Source organism: Tachypleus tridentatus, chromosome 12 (assembly GCF_004210375.1).
Source record: "Tachypleus tridentatus isolate NWPU-2018 chromosome 12, ASM421037v1, whole genome shotgun sequence".
In the NCBI taxonomy this organism is placed as follows: domain Eukaryota; kingdom Metazoa; phylum Arthropoda; class Merostomata; order Xiphosura; family Limulidae; genus Tachypleus; species Tachypleus tridentatus.
Genome location: NC_134836.1, coordinates 17640204 through 17656615, shown reverse-complemented (window position 1 = coordinate 17656615; position 16412 = coordinate 17640204). Strand labels below are relative to the sequence as shown.

Genomic DNA, 16412 nt, shown 5'->3' with positions numbered 1-16412 from the left:
GTTTTGCATAATTTATATTACATAAACAAAATATAAATTTCTAAGAAATTCTACATATAATATTTTAAACCCAAGTATATTGTATATAGATAGTAACCTCACATTCAGTAACTTCAAAATCAAATTAATATAAAAACAATAGTTATGGCTCATGATCAGATGGTTAAAATTTTTGTGTAGTTTCACATATGGATATTTGTTTTAATACAGAATGTAAATGAAAGTATAATTAGTTGTTGAAGTTTTTTGTGTTAAAAATTAAGAATGTTTGCACTTTAGAAAACAGATGTCAATTATCTTTTCATAAATGCCTTATTTTTGTGTAAATTCCATTGTTTGATTTTAACATTTCTGTATGGTCAGGGTCGTGGTTTCAACACTGGTGTCATCCTGCTTCATCTTCAGCGACTAAGAGAGCTCTCATGGATGCAGATGTGGAGACTGATAGCAGAGAAGGAATTGCTGAGCATGTTGTCCACTTCACTTGCTGATCAGGTAAGAATTTAGTCCATTAATGTCCTTTATTATTTTTATTATTTTGTCCTTATGTCATTGAACATAGTTTTAACATGTGTACACAATCTAACAGGCTATCAGTTCTCGTTTATACTGGATTTACTGGTATAATAGTATTGAATTATATACATACCATCAGTTCATTTAGCTGGTTTGTATATCTGTGAATTTATAGGAAGTGTGGATATCAGGAGTGTTCATTTGGATTATCCCTCACTGGATTTCTGTGAATGGTGAGGGAATTTCCCAGACAAGGTTCTGTACTTTTGGTTTACCTCATCTGGGATCTAAGCATCCACCCATGTGTTTGCCTTGCATGACAACCCATGAAGAGGAGGAGAGGACTTTGGTGTTTGAGGAGTCCAACCTTAACACACCACTTTGATCTTGAATTTCTGTAGATGGACAGCCTTGAGGTGGGCCTCCAGGGTAAATAAGCTGGTCCACTTGGGCTAGAGTCAATCAAATACAAGTGTTGGACATTCTCAATGGGTGTTGTGGACATTGTGTCTGATGCTGATGTTTTGGTATAGTGCTCATGAAACCATGGTGTTGTTGCAGTGTCCCTATTTGGCATTGCAGTGCATCCTCTGATAGGGCTCCATGGTAGGTGGGGTCAGTGGGCACTTCCTTTGTTATGGATCCTCTAAATACAAATAAAATAGTATAGAAAAAAATTATCATAGGTAAATGACCACATCTTGAAGATTCTGAACAGCATTCTTTAACTTCTTCAACACCTGTACCTCATTTTCTGGTATTATATTCTTTATCAGACAAACCTTTAAGGCAAATGTCTCCCCTTTTTTATTCAGAAAGGGCTAGAGGAATTTGCTGGCTCTGCAAAGTCAGTAAAAAACTACATTCTGGGGACATCTTGGTGGAAATATCTACTCCAAAATTCACTGTTTCCTCTTGCATTCAAAGACCATTAGGGATATACCGTTTAGGTTACTCCCTGTGCTACTTTGAATTCATCACAAGAATTTATTGTTGAGAGGGATTTGAAGACCATCCCCGAGTCGGAGATCCTTGCTGATTTCTTTACCCATGGTGTTTCTGCAGTGAGATGTATCTCTACTTGCAAAGATGGAATTATGCTGCTGACCAATGTCCTAATTTTGATGTTTATGTCACCAAGACCATCTGCCACTATTAAGGCAGGTTATCTAAATTGTAAGATATGGCCATATAGTCTGTACCCTGTCAGTTTGATCACTTGAAGGCATCACATCATGGTTTTCTTTGATATGTGCTTGTTGCAGTGCCAAGGACCATGATATTTATGAGTGCAAAATGAACCCTCATTGTGTTACTTTTAGTGGCCCTCACCCCTTTTACTTTTGTTCTTGCTCTAGGTGGGTGGAGGAGATAGAGGTACAACATTTGAATACGGTTCATAACACTTCTTACCCTGAGGTTCGAAAGATACTGTCCATAGCTCCATCTCAGACATATGCTGCTGCACTCCATTCCACTGCTACAGTGGGAGTGCAGACAGATCTTTCTGTGCCTCCATTAGAGTTGTTCTCCAACTATGTGAAAAGTCTTTAGCCCTCCAGAGTTTAGAGAGTAATTGAGTCAATTTCTGTACCTACCAATCCTTCCAGTGACGACTAGGATCCACTTTCTTTGACCACGGCTTCTGGAATTTGCTGGGGCCCATCTTCTTTGGCTGTGAGATGTTGAATGATTATTCATTCTCAATGTCAGTCACTGAACTCTACTTCTATGTACAGAGACCTTCCCACTCTGTCCAGGGCAGAATCCATGGAGGTCAAAAGATCTTCTAATAAAGAAAAATGATGTGATAGTACACTGAAAGAGTCACCTAAATGAAAATGGCCACATTGATACAATTGAACTGTCAAGTGTTCTGTTCAAATGTATGTGGCATTAAGCATTTGATTTATTCTTATTATTGTGTGTGTGTGTGTGTGTGTCTCTCCTTACAGGAAACGTTTCTGAAACTTGCCGATGCAGTCACCTTTCAGCAGTTTTCTTTATACAGAAATGAGGGGTTGTGTGGTGGATAAGTGCATGGAGGTGTGGTACTGTTGGTTATTCAGTACTTGCCCTCCCTGTCTTTGCCACTTGATACACCCTTGGAGCCTGTAGCCATTTGTTTCCTTGAGTCATACCATCACTGTTTGTTCTTTCTGTTTGTGTCCTGGAGATACCTATAATCAGTCAGACCTTGATTCTCTCATTGAACAGTTTCCTTTTCCCTTTTTAATCATGGGGGACTTTAATGGACATAATTCCCTTTGGGGTGGTGCTGATGTTGATGTGGAGGGGTTGTTCAGTAGAGTGTATGCTCTTGGATCACAACTTTTCTATTTTCAGTACTGGTTCTCATACTTATTTTGATGCACCTAATCAGTCTTTTACTGCTGTTGATCTCTCTATCTGCTCCCCTTCACTTTTCTCTCATTTTTTTTGGTGGGCTGACAGAGATCATTTTGAGGGAGACTGGCAGTGTCCAATGCCACCTGAGCTACATGCCTTGGTGGAATCTGGACCAGGCCAACTGGCCCTCTTTTACTGCTTTCTCTAAACCTGGTCCTGCTATCATCTGTAAGCCATTAACAAACTACTGCATGACAGCAATGACTGACTTGTATTATCTAGGTAACTATTCTATGTATTCCTAAAACTGTGACACGTTTTCCATGGTATCCTCATCCGTGGTGGAATCTTGCCTGCCACATGGCACAGAAGGTTAAAAAGGAGCCTGGGTTACCTTTCATAGGTATCCCACACTTTTAAACCAAATTAATTTTCAGTGGGCTTTTGCACATGCTTGGCAGGTATGACATCAAAGCCAGAAGGAATTTTGGACAAAGTTCACAACTCGCATCTCTTCAACCACCAGTTCCAAAGCCATGTGGGACAAGATCTTGTTCTCTAATGGTCAGGTAGTTTCTGATGCTCAGAGCATTGCAGATGCTTTTCACGAAAGCTTTTCTTAAGCGTCTAGCACTTCTGCTTCATTTCCCACCTTTTTAGCCATCAAGACTTTGGCAGAGCGATCACCTCTTTCCATTTGGGCTGATCATTTGTATGACTGTGATTGCCCCCTTTACACTGTTGAACTCGAGCTTGCTCTTTATCAGTCTGGCATTACATTGATTTTACCTTCTCAATCTCTAAGACTATTTTCATACATTTCTGCCACCAATGGGGTATTAACCTTGATCCTTTATTTGAAAAGTTGTGCTTCCTGTGGTTCTCAAGACAAAGTTCTTGGGGCTTATATTTTACCATAAACTCACTTTCATTCCACACATCAAGCAGCTATGCATCAAGTGTACAAGGGTACTAAACATCCTCTGTGTCCTCTCTTCTGCCTACTGGGGAGTAAATCAGTTTTCCATGCTAAAGGTTTATCGTGCCCTTACTTGATTGAAATTGAATTATTGGTCCATGGTCTCTGGCTCTGCTAGGACGTTAGCCTTGAAGATGTACCCCATTCACCATCTGGTACTTTGGCTCTGCACCGGGATTTCCACACTTCTTTGGACTAGATTTTGTACATCAAGTTTCATGAACCTCTGCCATTTGCAACTGTCTTAACTGTATGCTGCAAAACTTTGATCCTTACCACAGCATTCCACTTGGGGTTGTGTTTTCCTTCCTCAGTGGGCCATGCTTCTTCAAAATAGATAGTTTGCTATTGTCCCTTTTGGCCTTTGTATCCAAGTGCAGTTGGCTAAATTATCTTTGTTCTTAGATGATGATAATGATGATGTCTCCACTGATCAGTCCATCCCATCAAGGTTTTTTACCATCCCCAAATGTGACCTATCTGTGAGTCATCTGAAAAAGGCAGATACTCCTGATTGAAAGTGTCTTTTTCTATTTGCTGAACATCTTTTGAACCATCCTTCCATTTCTATTTATATGGATAATTTGAAATCTGGATACTCTGTGGGCTTTTCCATGGTTTGCTGTAGTTCACTGGATGCATACAGGATCCCTCTATTGTTTCTGTGTTTACTCCCAAACTGTATGCCATTTCTTTTGCCCTGGATCATATAGAAGCTATACAGTTCATGAACTGCACTATTTATACCAATTTGCTTAGCTCTCTACTTGTCCTGGAACTGTTTCACATTAGTTCTCACTCTTTTCTTGTTGATATTCAAAACCAACTGGTCTGTTCCTCTTTATCACCTATTTTTATTCTGTTCTTCTGTATACTGGGCAATGTTGATATTCATGGGAAAAAGCTTGCTGAATGTGCAGCTAAGTCCTTCTGTTCTGTTGTTATCAAGGCTCTGCCTTTCCGATACATGGACTATGGTCTTGCATTCAAGGCTTAGCTCCATGCCAGTTGACAGTTGACTTGGAGTGAGAAACGTGATAACAAGGTTTTCCAAATCAAGCCTTTCGTTGCTTTCTGGCCATCTTGCTTCCATAAGGGTGAAAAGAGGAACTTGTCCTGGCTAGGCTACGCATTGGTCACAGATTGTAAACTCTTTTTTTGTTTTCTTTTTTCATAGACTGATGCACCAATATGTAGTCTATGTGACACTTTAGTCAAAATAGCCCACATTTTACTGTTATGATCATGAGTGAAGGCACCATTTTAGACATGTTTTTACTATTCACTATCCACCTCAGTTGTATTTTGAAATTGTTAAGGGTCATTTGCCTTTTTAATTATATTTAATTTTTAAATCAAAAATTAGACTTTGTTTTGTTTTAACATGATTCCTTCTCATGTATTTTAATAATTTTACTTTTTTTACGGGTTGTTTGGAACAGATAGCCTAGTTCTGTTGAGTCAATAAATGCCAACTAACCAACTAGTTGGATTAATTGCAATATTGATGGATCCAGTTTGGGTTAAATAATGCACTTAGGCTAAAATGTAACATTAATCTCATTTTATGATACTATAAGCACAAATTCCTGTGAAATTAAAATTCCATCAGTAAAGGTTGTGATAGTCTTTGTTAATTGTAATTGTAGGAACTGTATTATTACTCAACCTATGTGTAATGTGTGAATATTCGTAACACCACGCTGATCAGGTAGCTTACCACAGTAAAGCTGGTTAAAAGTATAATCTTGCATAAGTACCCAGTAGAGACTTAGCAGTAAGTATATAGTCTTATAATACTGAAAACAGGGTACATCATAGGCACAATATACATAGCTTTTTATGTAGCTTTCAGCCTAACAACAAAGACATAAATTTGTGAACAGAGGTTTGATAATGCAGTTGTTAAACATGTTTACAATATGAATGTGGTTGTATGTTTATATTTTCAAACACCATTCTACCACATCTACTAAATTTATAAGCTCTTTTTTTGTGTTTAACATTGTTCTGCAATTTATAATATTGGTGAGATTAAGTGGTGGTTGCAGTTATTGCAGTATAGAAATGCCTTTCAAAACTTGGCATTAAAAATGTAAACACAAATAGCAGGAGAGATATGTAACAATCTAGCAAATTCTATTTAGTTTTCTTTCAGTATTTCTACTTTGTTTGAGAATTTGAGTAACATAACTGTTTGAAATTATAGCTGTTATCTTCAAGTACCTTGAATATCTCAAATGGAGGGTTTAATTGGATATTTACAGTAAAAATTAGGTAAAAGTATATTATAATTTCGGTTCTTTAAGATGATGGTTTTTGTATTAATGACTTTTTTATAAAAGACTAGCCTTTATGAAAGATGGTAAACCTGAGGGAGGTAGGCAAAATGATCTTAGATTGATCTAAGGTTGTTTCAGTGTTCTTAGAGATGGAGCAGAGTAGTCAGTTAGGCTTCAGTCAAGTAACTTGGTATTAATATAGTAGTTTGTTTTCCATTAAACACTATTCCTATAATGGTATTGCTTTAATTATATTTTGGTATATTACAAAAAATGTACTTTAAAAGCAGCTTTTTCTTTTCAAAATAAATGTTTCTGTTATTGGAGTGATAAGTGTGAGCTGTGCATCATGTGTTGACAGAATTTCAAACTTCTAATGCAAATTTTACATGATCCCACATCCACAAGGAATCACATTACTTAAGATGTGACATCCTTTTTTGTGGGCTTTTGTAATAGGGATAAAGAAGTATTTGCAGTTGCCTTGATTATTCAAGAAAAAGTTTTAACTAGTTAGTACTGTATAAATGTTTAGTTTATATAGGTAAATTGTACAGGATGTTTATAAAATAAATATCTATTCAGGTAAATTAATGATTTTTATTTATGGAGATGAATGTGCAAGAAAGTGTGATGGTTGTAACACCATGTATTAAAGGAAAGAAATAAGATAGGAGATTGAAAGAGAATTTCAGAACTCTGGTCCTACAGACAAGACAATCTGTGAACTGCTTAAATTTAAAAGTGGAATTCACCTGTTTACAAAATTTTGAAATTGCATTTAAAAAAGAAAGGTAATCTTCAGGTTGACATGATCTGCATGGAAAGGATTATTCACAGTAAAGTGTGCAGATCTCGTTGAATGCATTCAAACAAAATTTAATGGAACACATTCTCTTTAGTGATGAAACAATTTTTCACACATAGAAGGATTCATCGTCGTAGCTATTGCATTTGGGCTAATGAAAAGTCAGTTGATTTCTCCTTTCAGTGGGAAAGAGATACTCCTAAAGTTAATGTCTAGTTGTGTATGACAAAAGCTAAGATTTATGGACCCTTTTTCTTTGCTGAAGCTACAGTTGCTGGTATTATTTATCTAGACATGTTTTAGTAATTTTTTGAACCACAGCTTTATTCAGATGGCGTTTTGAAGTCCATTAACTTTCAACAAGATAGAGCACCTTGTCATTACACAACAATTGTTCGGGAAAACCTGAAGGAACAATTTCCAAATCAGTGTATCGGACGTGGAAGCAACAGGACTTGGGAGGCTCAATCGCTAGATCTGACACCCTTGGATATTTATGCATGGGGTTTTATCAAAATAAATGTCTATTGAACGAAGGTTGAAAATGTCCAGGACCTACATCAACATATTATAACAGCTGCTAACAAAACAATCCCTGAAATGCTCCAAAATGTGTTCTGCAATAGTGCTGACAGATTCAAGCTCTGTAGAGATACTGATGGTGCTCATGTAGAATCATTTCCATAAGTATTCATTGAATGTATGCATTCTATTGTATAGAGTTTGAAGTTTTCCCATTTTTGATGTTTTTACTGAAATATATACTTATTTTATAAGCATTCTGTATTGCTTTGACACTGCCTTGTGTATCATATGAATTTGATTTTCACACTTTCAGTTATAGTTTAAGTATTTAATGCAGAAACAATAAGTTTTTCTGTCAGTTGACACAAATTCTTTATTTGTACAGCATCTTGCATGTATTTTTTATCAGAATTACTAGAATATTTAGTTTACTCCTTTCATAATTTTTCTTTGAAAAATGTAAGATTTATCAGGAATGAAGTGATCACAGCAGTTTAACAAAATATTGTTAATATTTCTCTTTTCCAGTTATTGATAATACAGCTTTTATTTATCAGGTATTTCTTTTTTTTCAGGATATAATAAATGCTGTGTTGAAGCAGCATCCTTACTTAATTTATCGTCTTCCTTGCCAGTGGAATGTCCAGTTAAGTGATAATACATTAAGTGAGGTGAGTGTAGTAATTATATTCCATTTTCATAAATTATATATTTGCAATGTCTAAATAAATGAAGGCATAGGAATCTGAGAATTTTTAGTTAGTTGTTTCTTTATATGACAAAAAAACAACTTTGTAACAATATTAGCCCAGTAGTTATTGTCTGACATGACCTAGTGGTTAGGAAGTTTGACTTGTAATATGCAGTTTGCTAGTTCAGTTTCTGTTGCTGAACATGCTTGTCATTTCAATACTGAGACAGTATAATGTGATAGGCAATCCTGCAAATTATTTATTGGTAAAGAGCAGCCAAAAGAATTGGTGGTGTTGACTAGCTGTCTTCTCTCCAATCTATCACTGATTACCTATGGATAGCTAGAGCAGATACACCTTGAGTAACTTTGTACAAAATGCAACAAACAAATTCAGTCCTTATGCATGTGATTATTCTCTAAAGGTACAGTTTATAGGAACTTAAACTGTTATGTATCTGTGATTGTAAGTAAAAATATATAGTTTACACTGTGATTATTATAAAAATTTCACAAGTTTTAAACAAAATTCTAATTTTTTTTTCATGTAATTTTCCTTAAGTACAAAATCAGATCCATTTGAGATGCTATTGTTTTAGAATTTGTTTAAAGTATATGACTTTAATAATGTATAAGGTAATCAATATGTGTTTAATTGAAGTACTTGGAAATAATTGATACCAAGTTCAATTAAACTTGCTCTACTGCACATTAAAATAGGAATTTAATTATGTATGAACATTGATTATTGCCATATCAACTGATGATTAATTGAAATTATGATTAAATCAACTAATTTAAAATTATTTTTTTGGGATTATTTCAATGTTGGGTTACCCCAACAGTTGATTAATTGAAATTATAATTGTTGCTTGTCACAAAAACAATCAGTTAATTGAAATTACCATTTCTGATTATTAACATTTTCAATTATTTTAACACTCGAATAATTGAAGTTACAGTTAAATTAGTTTTCATAAAAATAACATACTGATCAAAATTACAGTTTCCAGTTATTATTTTATTTAATAAAGTAATTTAATTACTGCTACCAAACTTGCTCACCCTGTCTTTAGAATGGCCAAGCTACTAAGGCTGTATGCTGCTGTCACTTATTTTGTACTGCTGAATTGAGGGAGTTAGATTTCTGACAGAATCTGTCACTAATCCCCCCTTCCAATTTGTTTTCCTTTGATCAGTGTAAGGATATTTGTAGACCATTGGTCAGAACTACCAGCCTTTCCAGGAACTGCAATGTAAAATTAGTGTACTGGTTTAAGTTTGTCTTCAGTTCTAGAACATGATGGAGTGTATATAAAAACATTTTTATAGTTGACCGAAGAACTTTACTAAATGTTGAACTGAGCAAATCCAAACACCAGGCAACATCACGTGAACTTGTGCTGCCATATTTCATGATTGCATGAATATTAGCAGTAGTTTCAGAAAGTATTTGTGTGCTTCCTTTATATGCAGTCTGCTTCTTCAGTTCTTTTATATCAACTTGTGCACAGCAACACTGGAATGTGGCTCTTTGTAGATATAATAGTAGGATGTGCATCCTATGTAACTGTGACATTTGCATCCCCATGGTTTTCCTAACAGTTTGTGTAGCTATACCTTCCTATATTACACCATTTGTAAGATACTGTGTGCTGGAATGCAAATCTTTTTTTATAATCAGATTTTAATATAGGCCTTGTCAACTTGTCTAATAGTTTTGTATACTTGTTAAATGCTACATAATTTATTAAGACAAATTAAAATTACTAACAGTTTCTTTGTAAAATGTCATCAAGTATTAAGTTTCAGTGTCATCCTATTTAAATATGCAGTTTATTAATTACTAATACTCAGTTTTTCAAAATTGTCAAACAGAAAAACATTAAAATAGATTATTTCTAAGTTTCTCTGAAAAATTAGTTTTTTTAATAATGCAGGAACTCGTTTGTTGTCAACTTTAGCAAACATTATGAAGTGTTAGTTTTTACATAAATGTTGCAATATATGTTCCAGTTTATTATTGTTTTTATTAGAAAATATCTAATAGTTTATACTAACTTTTTCTAGCTGTGCTACACAGAAGTCCAAGACTTAAAGGTCAGTTAATTTAAAGTATAAATTACATCTGTATGAATTAGTGTTAAACCTGTAGAAAATAAAGAGTACATTACTGTCAATACCAATGAATTGCAATCATTATGTATTAGTAAGTTTCTTATACTAGCCATTTGACCCTATGCATAAAGAGTTCAGTCAATTTGTTCAGCATGTTAACTTTACAGATTTCTGTCTAAAATGTTAAATAGCTTTATTATCAAAGTACATAAGTAAACTTGGTATTAAAAATTATTTATAATTGAAAGTTTTATATTATCTAAGTTTTACTTTCTTAATTACAAAAGGAAATATCTAGAATAAAAAAAATCCAAATTTTTACTTTTTTCATATGACACAACCATTCTGTGATCTTTTCCACTTGAATTTTATAACTAAACATTCTATACAGCCTGACCAATTACAGTCACAAACTATACCTATTGACAAGGAATAATATAAAATTTGAACCTCCTACTTTCTTACTTTGCTGAGGTATTAATAAATTTATGTCTGCAGTTGAGTTTGCAATGAGTTTAGACTTTCAGTGCAACAATCTAGGGCTCACTTTCCCTTGATTGAGAAAGCTTAGCTTATTGTGTGGCTTTGAAATAAAATAAAATATTTGTAAAATTCACTGTCTTTTTATACATCTCATACAAATTATTCAGCCATACCTACCTGCCCAATGAACATACCTATAACCAATAGAAATAGGATATTGTAATGTACAGAAATCTTAAGTTAATCTGCTTATTCTTAGTGGTTAAAGACAGTAGAAAGGCTTGAAAGGTGTTGAGTAAAGTCTTTGGTATGAGAGGTAATGTAATTTTTTAACCAAATTATAGCTAAGTTAGAAAACTAGATAAATTATAGTAGTTTTTGGACATTATATTTTAGTGCGAATTGTATTTCTCGTCATATAAAGTGCATATTTGAAAGCTGCATGAATTACATTTGAATAACCAACACAGTGAGGAAAAAGTAGTTATTGATGCATAGCATCTGTGTACAAATGGCCTCAAACTGAAATGAGTTGTTTTTTATGTAATTTTTTATTTCTTTTTACATATTTTTAAAGTAAATTAATTTAAGTATAAAAATAAGAAACTTTCTTTTTTGGGTAAGATAAAACTTAAATGAAAAAAACAATTATGCGATTAACTGTAATCCTACAATTTGTTTACTTTAAGTTCTACTGCTATGGTTTATTGCTTTTCATGCACACAGATTTCAGTGTCCAGTAATAAAATGATAAAAAAAATCCAGATGTTAAATATCTAGAAGCTAAAGCTGTTAGGATAAATAATTGTAACTGTATATTACAATCTGTAGTCCTTTCAGAAAAAAAATGGTGTTTTTATAATGGATTTTATTTCATAGTTTGAATATTTCCATTTCACTGTATTTTGGTGATTGCACCACAGTTAGTATTATGGTATAGATAATAAAAGGTAGAGTATTAAGTTTTACTGAACAAAGGCTTGAATATTCATTTAAGAAGTTGTTGGGGTCATTCAAACTAGGTATCATAACAGTTTTAAATCTAGAAGCTACATCATTTTTTGTGTTGTCTTGACTCTGGTTATAGCTTTGTAATAATCAGGCTGTATTTGTAAACAAATTTATCCTTTTTATAGGTAATACACTGGAACTCTCCAAAGAAATTGAAAGTGAAGAACAAGCATGTTGAGTTTTTCCGTAATCTCTATTTAACTTTCCTTGAGTATGATGGGAATTTGCTTCATCGAGAGCTGATAGGCTGTAATAATACCAGGAGTACACATGTGCAAGAAGTTGTAAGTTGTGCAAAGTGCTTTAGCAAAGTACAAAAATATTTAATGAAATTTAATGATGGCTTCATTGAAACTTATTATCCAAACAGCTGTATTTTGATAAAACACAGAAATAATTTGTTTTACTGATTTTTTGTTATTTTTTCTTGCTTTCCAGAAGAAAAAATTCAATGTATAAAAAGAGTGTTCGTCATTAACTTGGAAAAGATATACAGATTTTAGATTTAATGTTGGTACTGAACAATAAATTGTACAGATAGTTGGGTTCAACTATTAATTCAAGTTTAATGGAAATATACAAAGTGAATTGCGCAGATACTGTTACAATGAAATGTTCAAATCTCTTCTTTTGAGATTGAACCACAAATCCTGGATGATTTTAAGCACTTGAATTCTGAGATTCACTTCAAATTAACATCTGAAACAAGACTATGATACCTTCTATACATAGCTAAAGTTAAATGACCAGATATTTAAATTCATATCATGTGAATGGTAATGAAATACCTCATTTGGATAAAATGAAACTGAAATTGTTGATAAGTTTGGTTAATAACCCATAATATCTCTGCTGATTCTTGATGTTTATATTTTCTTTATACCCTTCCAGTTGTTACATTTCATCTTGTTTCAAATTTTCCCATATAACACTGTGAAAATACCAAGTTTTATATCCTTGTTGCTTTTGTTTGTTTAGTGTCAACTTTGTATGGTAGTCTACTCAAAAAATGATAAAGAAAACATAGTACGTAATAACCATGAACTAAGTTTAATGCACTTTTTCTTACTTTTGAACTTTTATGTAAATGATAGTTACCATACAGTTGGTGACAAAATGTAAGAGTAACTGGTTGATATTAATTAAAAGAGAACTGAAGCTAATAGTATTAGTTTTAGCAGTTTATTTTATGACTTAGAATGTTAATTTTTGTTTTACACAACAGAAAAGACTTTCATAAAAAAAAAACTTAAATGATTCACTGGGTTTGTACAGTTTCATTTTCTTTATACTTGTTTTCAAGTGATGTATTTGTTTTTATAGCACAAATTTGTGATTTCTTTGTGTATGTGCAGTTTTTGTGAGTATTTATACTACATAAAAAACATTAATACAGTCAGTCCTTATTGTTTGTTTTGTTAATTTGTCATTTGAAAATAACTCTACTATGTGGTCAGCTAATTTGACCAATTGTGTAACCATTTTAAACTCACTATATTTTCCATATTATAACTTTTGGTACAGTATAAGTATCACACAGAATTTTACAGATATTATAGTGAGTAATTTACATTAAACTTTGTATATTTAGGGGGGTGTAATAAAAAAACTGGAGAAAAGGAGATACCTGGAGAGTTTGTCAAATTGTATAACTTTGCAGGAATCAGACAGTGTCTCTATTTCAAACACAGTTGCATTATACTTTCTCACAGTTTGTGTTCTGTGTTTTTGGCTGTTTTCTCATTTTTCTGTGTTAAAGTGCCCAACCTTTCTTAAGTCCTTAACTGGAAGTATACCTAGTGGTTAAACTCTCACTCGGTGTAGAATTATTTTAAACAAATACTGTCAAATTTAGTATTTTAGTATTTTTCAAAGAATTTATTTTTTTTTTAATTAATACCACACAGGCACATATCATAATAGTTTTAAATCTAGAAGCTACATAATTTTTTGTGTTGTCTTGACTCAGGTTATTGTGCAGTTTCAGTCTTGTGAATAATGCCTTGAAGATACAAAAGGCCAAGAAATACATGAATCTCATCACCAATATAGTTTGTCAACTTTTACAAAGAGAGATACCTCTAACTTGTATATGATAATTTTTGAAACAGGGTATGACAAACACCATGATGTCACGTGATGGACAGTAATATCTTGACACTTGCTGCATTTTTTTCCCAGTTTCCTTGTCGACCTTACTACAGTTCAACTTGCATTTGCATGTTTGCCCTTTAACATTGGGATCAATTCTGGAAAATGTTGTGTCATAAGCCGAAGTGGAAGCAATTTTAACTGATGGTCGACTGCGATGAACATCTGGTCTTTCCTGCAGGTGCCTCTGTATTGTACTGTTCACTGCAGCCAGAAGAAATTTCAGTCTGGATTTCTGTCCTCCTGACTTTACATATAATAAGTAGCCACTGAAAGCAATCATGTCTAGTTGATGTCAGAACTGTTTTATATAATACTTATTCAGTCATTTCCACATGCTCGGATAGCTCACAAAGTATCGATTGCTAAGATCTATTTTACCCATGCTTTTGTTGTATTCAACAACAATCGCGGGTTTCAGCATTTTCTCAAAGTGATTCTGCATTTCAACAAATTCATCATTATGTACTGTACCAAGCATGCATACATTTTTACACTTTACAGTCATTATCTTTCCATGATAGTAAGTTTGCTTTTTGCCCTTTTTGAGTTTAGCAGTCTTCAGTTGCTGTGGCATGAGTTTTCTGTTCAGTCTCAGTTCCAATGACATCAGTATTTGCAGGAATTAGTTGATCAAGAAGTGTAAGACTGCTGTGAAAATTTTCCATATGAACACAATAGACTTTGCCCTGTAGTGACTGCATTAACGATGTACGATGAAGTCAGCATGAGGCATATTGGGAACTGTTGCCTCAAAGTCAGTGTCATTTCTGGTGTAAACAGTGAAGTCCCACATATAGCCACTACTGGCTTTACAGATCTGATTGGTATGTATTGTTTGAACGAAAGTCTGTCTTTCCAGAGCATGAGGCTTTCATTAGTACTGGTGTCTCCCTTAGGTATGTACACTTCTTTTCATTTCTTGCAAAATATGTCCATCACTGGTTTCAATTTAACAAATTTTGTTGGTGTTCCACATCCTCCAATATAAGACTCATTGTTTGCAAAGTGCAAAACTTCTGTAGCAACATGAATCTTGTTTCAGTCATAGTTTCATATAAAAATGGTGTTTGGAGCAGTGGCTGGTGACTAAAATATTGTGCAGTTTCAGTCTTGTGAATAATACCTTGAAGATACAAAAGGGCAAGATATACATGAATCTTGTCACCATTTGTTGGCTCCCAAGCAAGAACTCAGGATCTCAGATTTATTGAGTTTGGCTTTGTACTGTTCTGCATATCAATTTGTTTATTGTACAATGATTTCAAGCAACTTGTCAGTAATATACAGCTTCAAATAGTCTCTTCTACATCATCTAACTGAAATGTCATACCAGGTATACCAGTAAATGGAAACTGTTCCCTGCTGCAGTGAGATTTCGTTGTCCATGCAGACTGATCATCTGAAGCTGCCTTAGAGACATCAGTTTGAGTTTCAGTTTCTGCATCAGAACTGCTGTCTAAGGTAGTAGTGGTATTATTTTCACCTTCTAAATTATGAACCTCAAATTCAGACTTGGCATCAATTTCAGAATATGATGGTAACAAATCATCACTAGCTAAAATTTCAGTCAAAATTGATGCAGCTATAAACTTACGACATCTGTTTGATGCCATTATTTTAATGGCAAAAACCTGCTAAATTATGCCAGCAGTACATAGCCATATAATCAAAACATGCAAGAAACAACATAGAATAGCTATAAAAGAAGAAATAATTGCTCAGATGAGATAAAATGGCCTCCCCATTTCAGAAATAGTCAAATGACATCAGGATGAGTTAACTCATTTCCCCAAGAGAAACCTAATGTGAAAACTAAGTTAATTTATCTTCCCCAGTTAACAGGTTACTTACGTTTTGTAAATGCACATTTTATTATTGCATGTGGTTTGTCAATTCCACCAACCACAGTGAGATCTGTAGTGAAAAAGCAATCATTTAAAAAGTTCTGGGCAATGTTACTTCATTGAGTGTTACAAAAGTTACAAGAACAAGTAGCAATGAAATATTTTTGTCATCAGAACATATTTTCTGTGCATTACTTTTAAAGTTAGTTAATTAGTTGACATGTTGTTTGTCCTGGGCTTGAGGAATGTATCTATGATGGGTTACAAGAACCAGTTTTATTTTCCAGTTTTTGTTTATTTCTTTGGTAAAATATTTCAATTTTTTTCTAGTTTTGTGTGAAGCATCTAAATCTTGTTTTAAAGATATTTATTGCTAAGAATCTACTGTGTATTAGGTCATTAAAAGTAATTTTTTTTATGTTGTATATTTAGATTTTTACATAAATCATAATTTTTTACATCTGTTTTGATATCTTACTTTAGTTAAATGCCATTGATGAAGATGATCCCTGCTATGAGTTCAGAAGAGCAAGAGTTGTGGAACACAGAACTCACTTGTATTATATTGAATATGATTATGAACCTGTAAGCACCTAGAATCTGATTAAAAGTGTCTGTCAACTTGATATAGACAATACAGTAAAACTACTTT

At 33.5% G+C, this 16412-nt stretch overlaps 1 protein-coding gene across 19 annotated transcripts in view; it reads left to right on the top strand.

The window, feature by feature from the left end:
- LOC143235028 (xylosyl- and glucuronyltransferase LARGE2s-like) overlaps window positions 1–16412 on the top strand; it is a 98365-nt gene that overhangs the window by 61188 nt on the left and 20765 nt on the right. For all 19 annotated transcript variants that reach the window (XM_076472748.1, XM_076472761.1, XM_076472755.1 and 16 more), the window contains 5 exons: window positions 364–495; window positions 8035–8130; window positions 10221–10250; window positions 11888–12046; window positions 16244–16345. In XM_076472748.1, the coding sequence (XP_076328863.1) occupies window positions 364–495; window positions 8035–8130; window positions 10221–10250; window positions 11888–12046; window positions 16244–16345 (519 nt within the window). The remainder of the gene's footprint in view (window positions 1–363; window positions 496–8034; window positions 8131–10220; window positions 10251–11887; window positions 12047–16243; window positions 16346–16412) is intronic.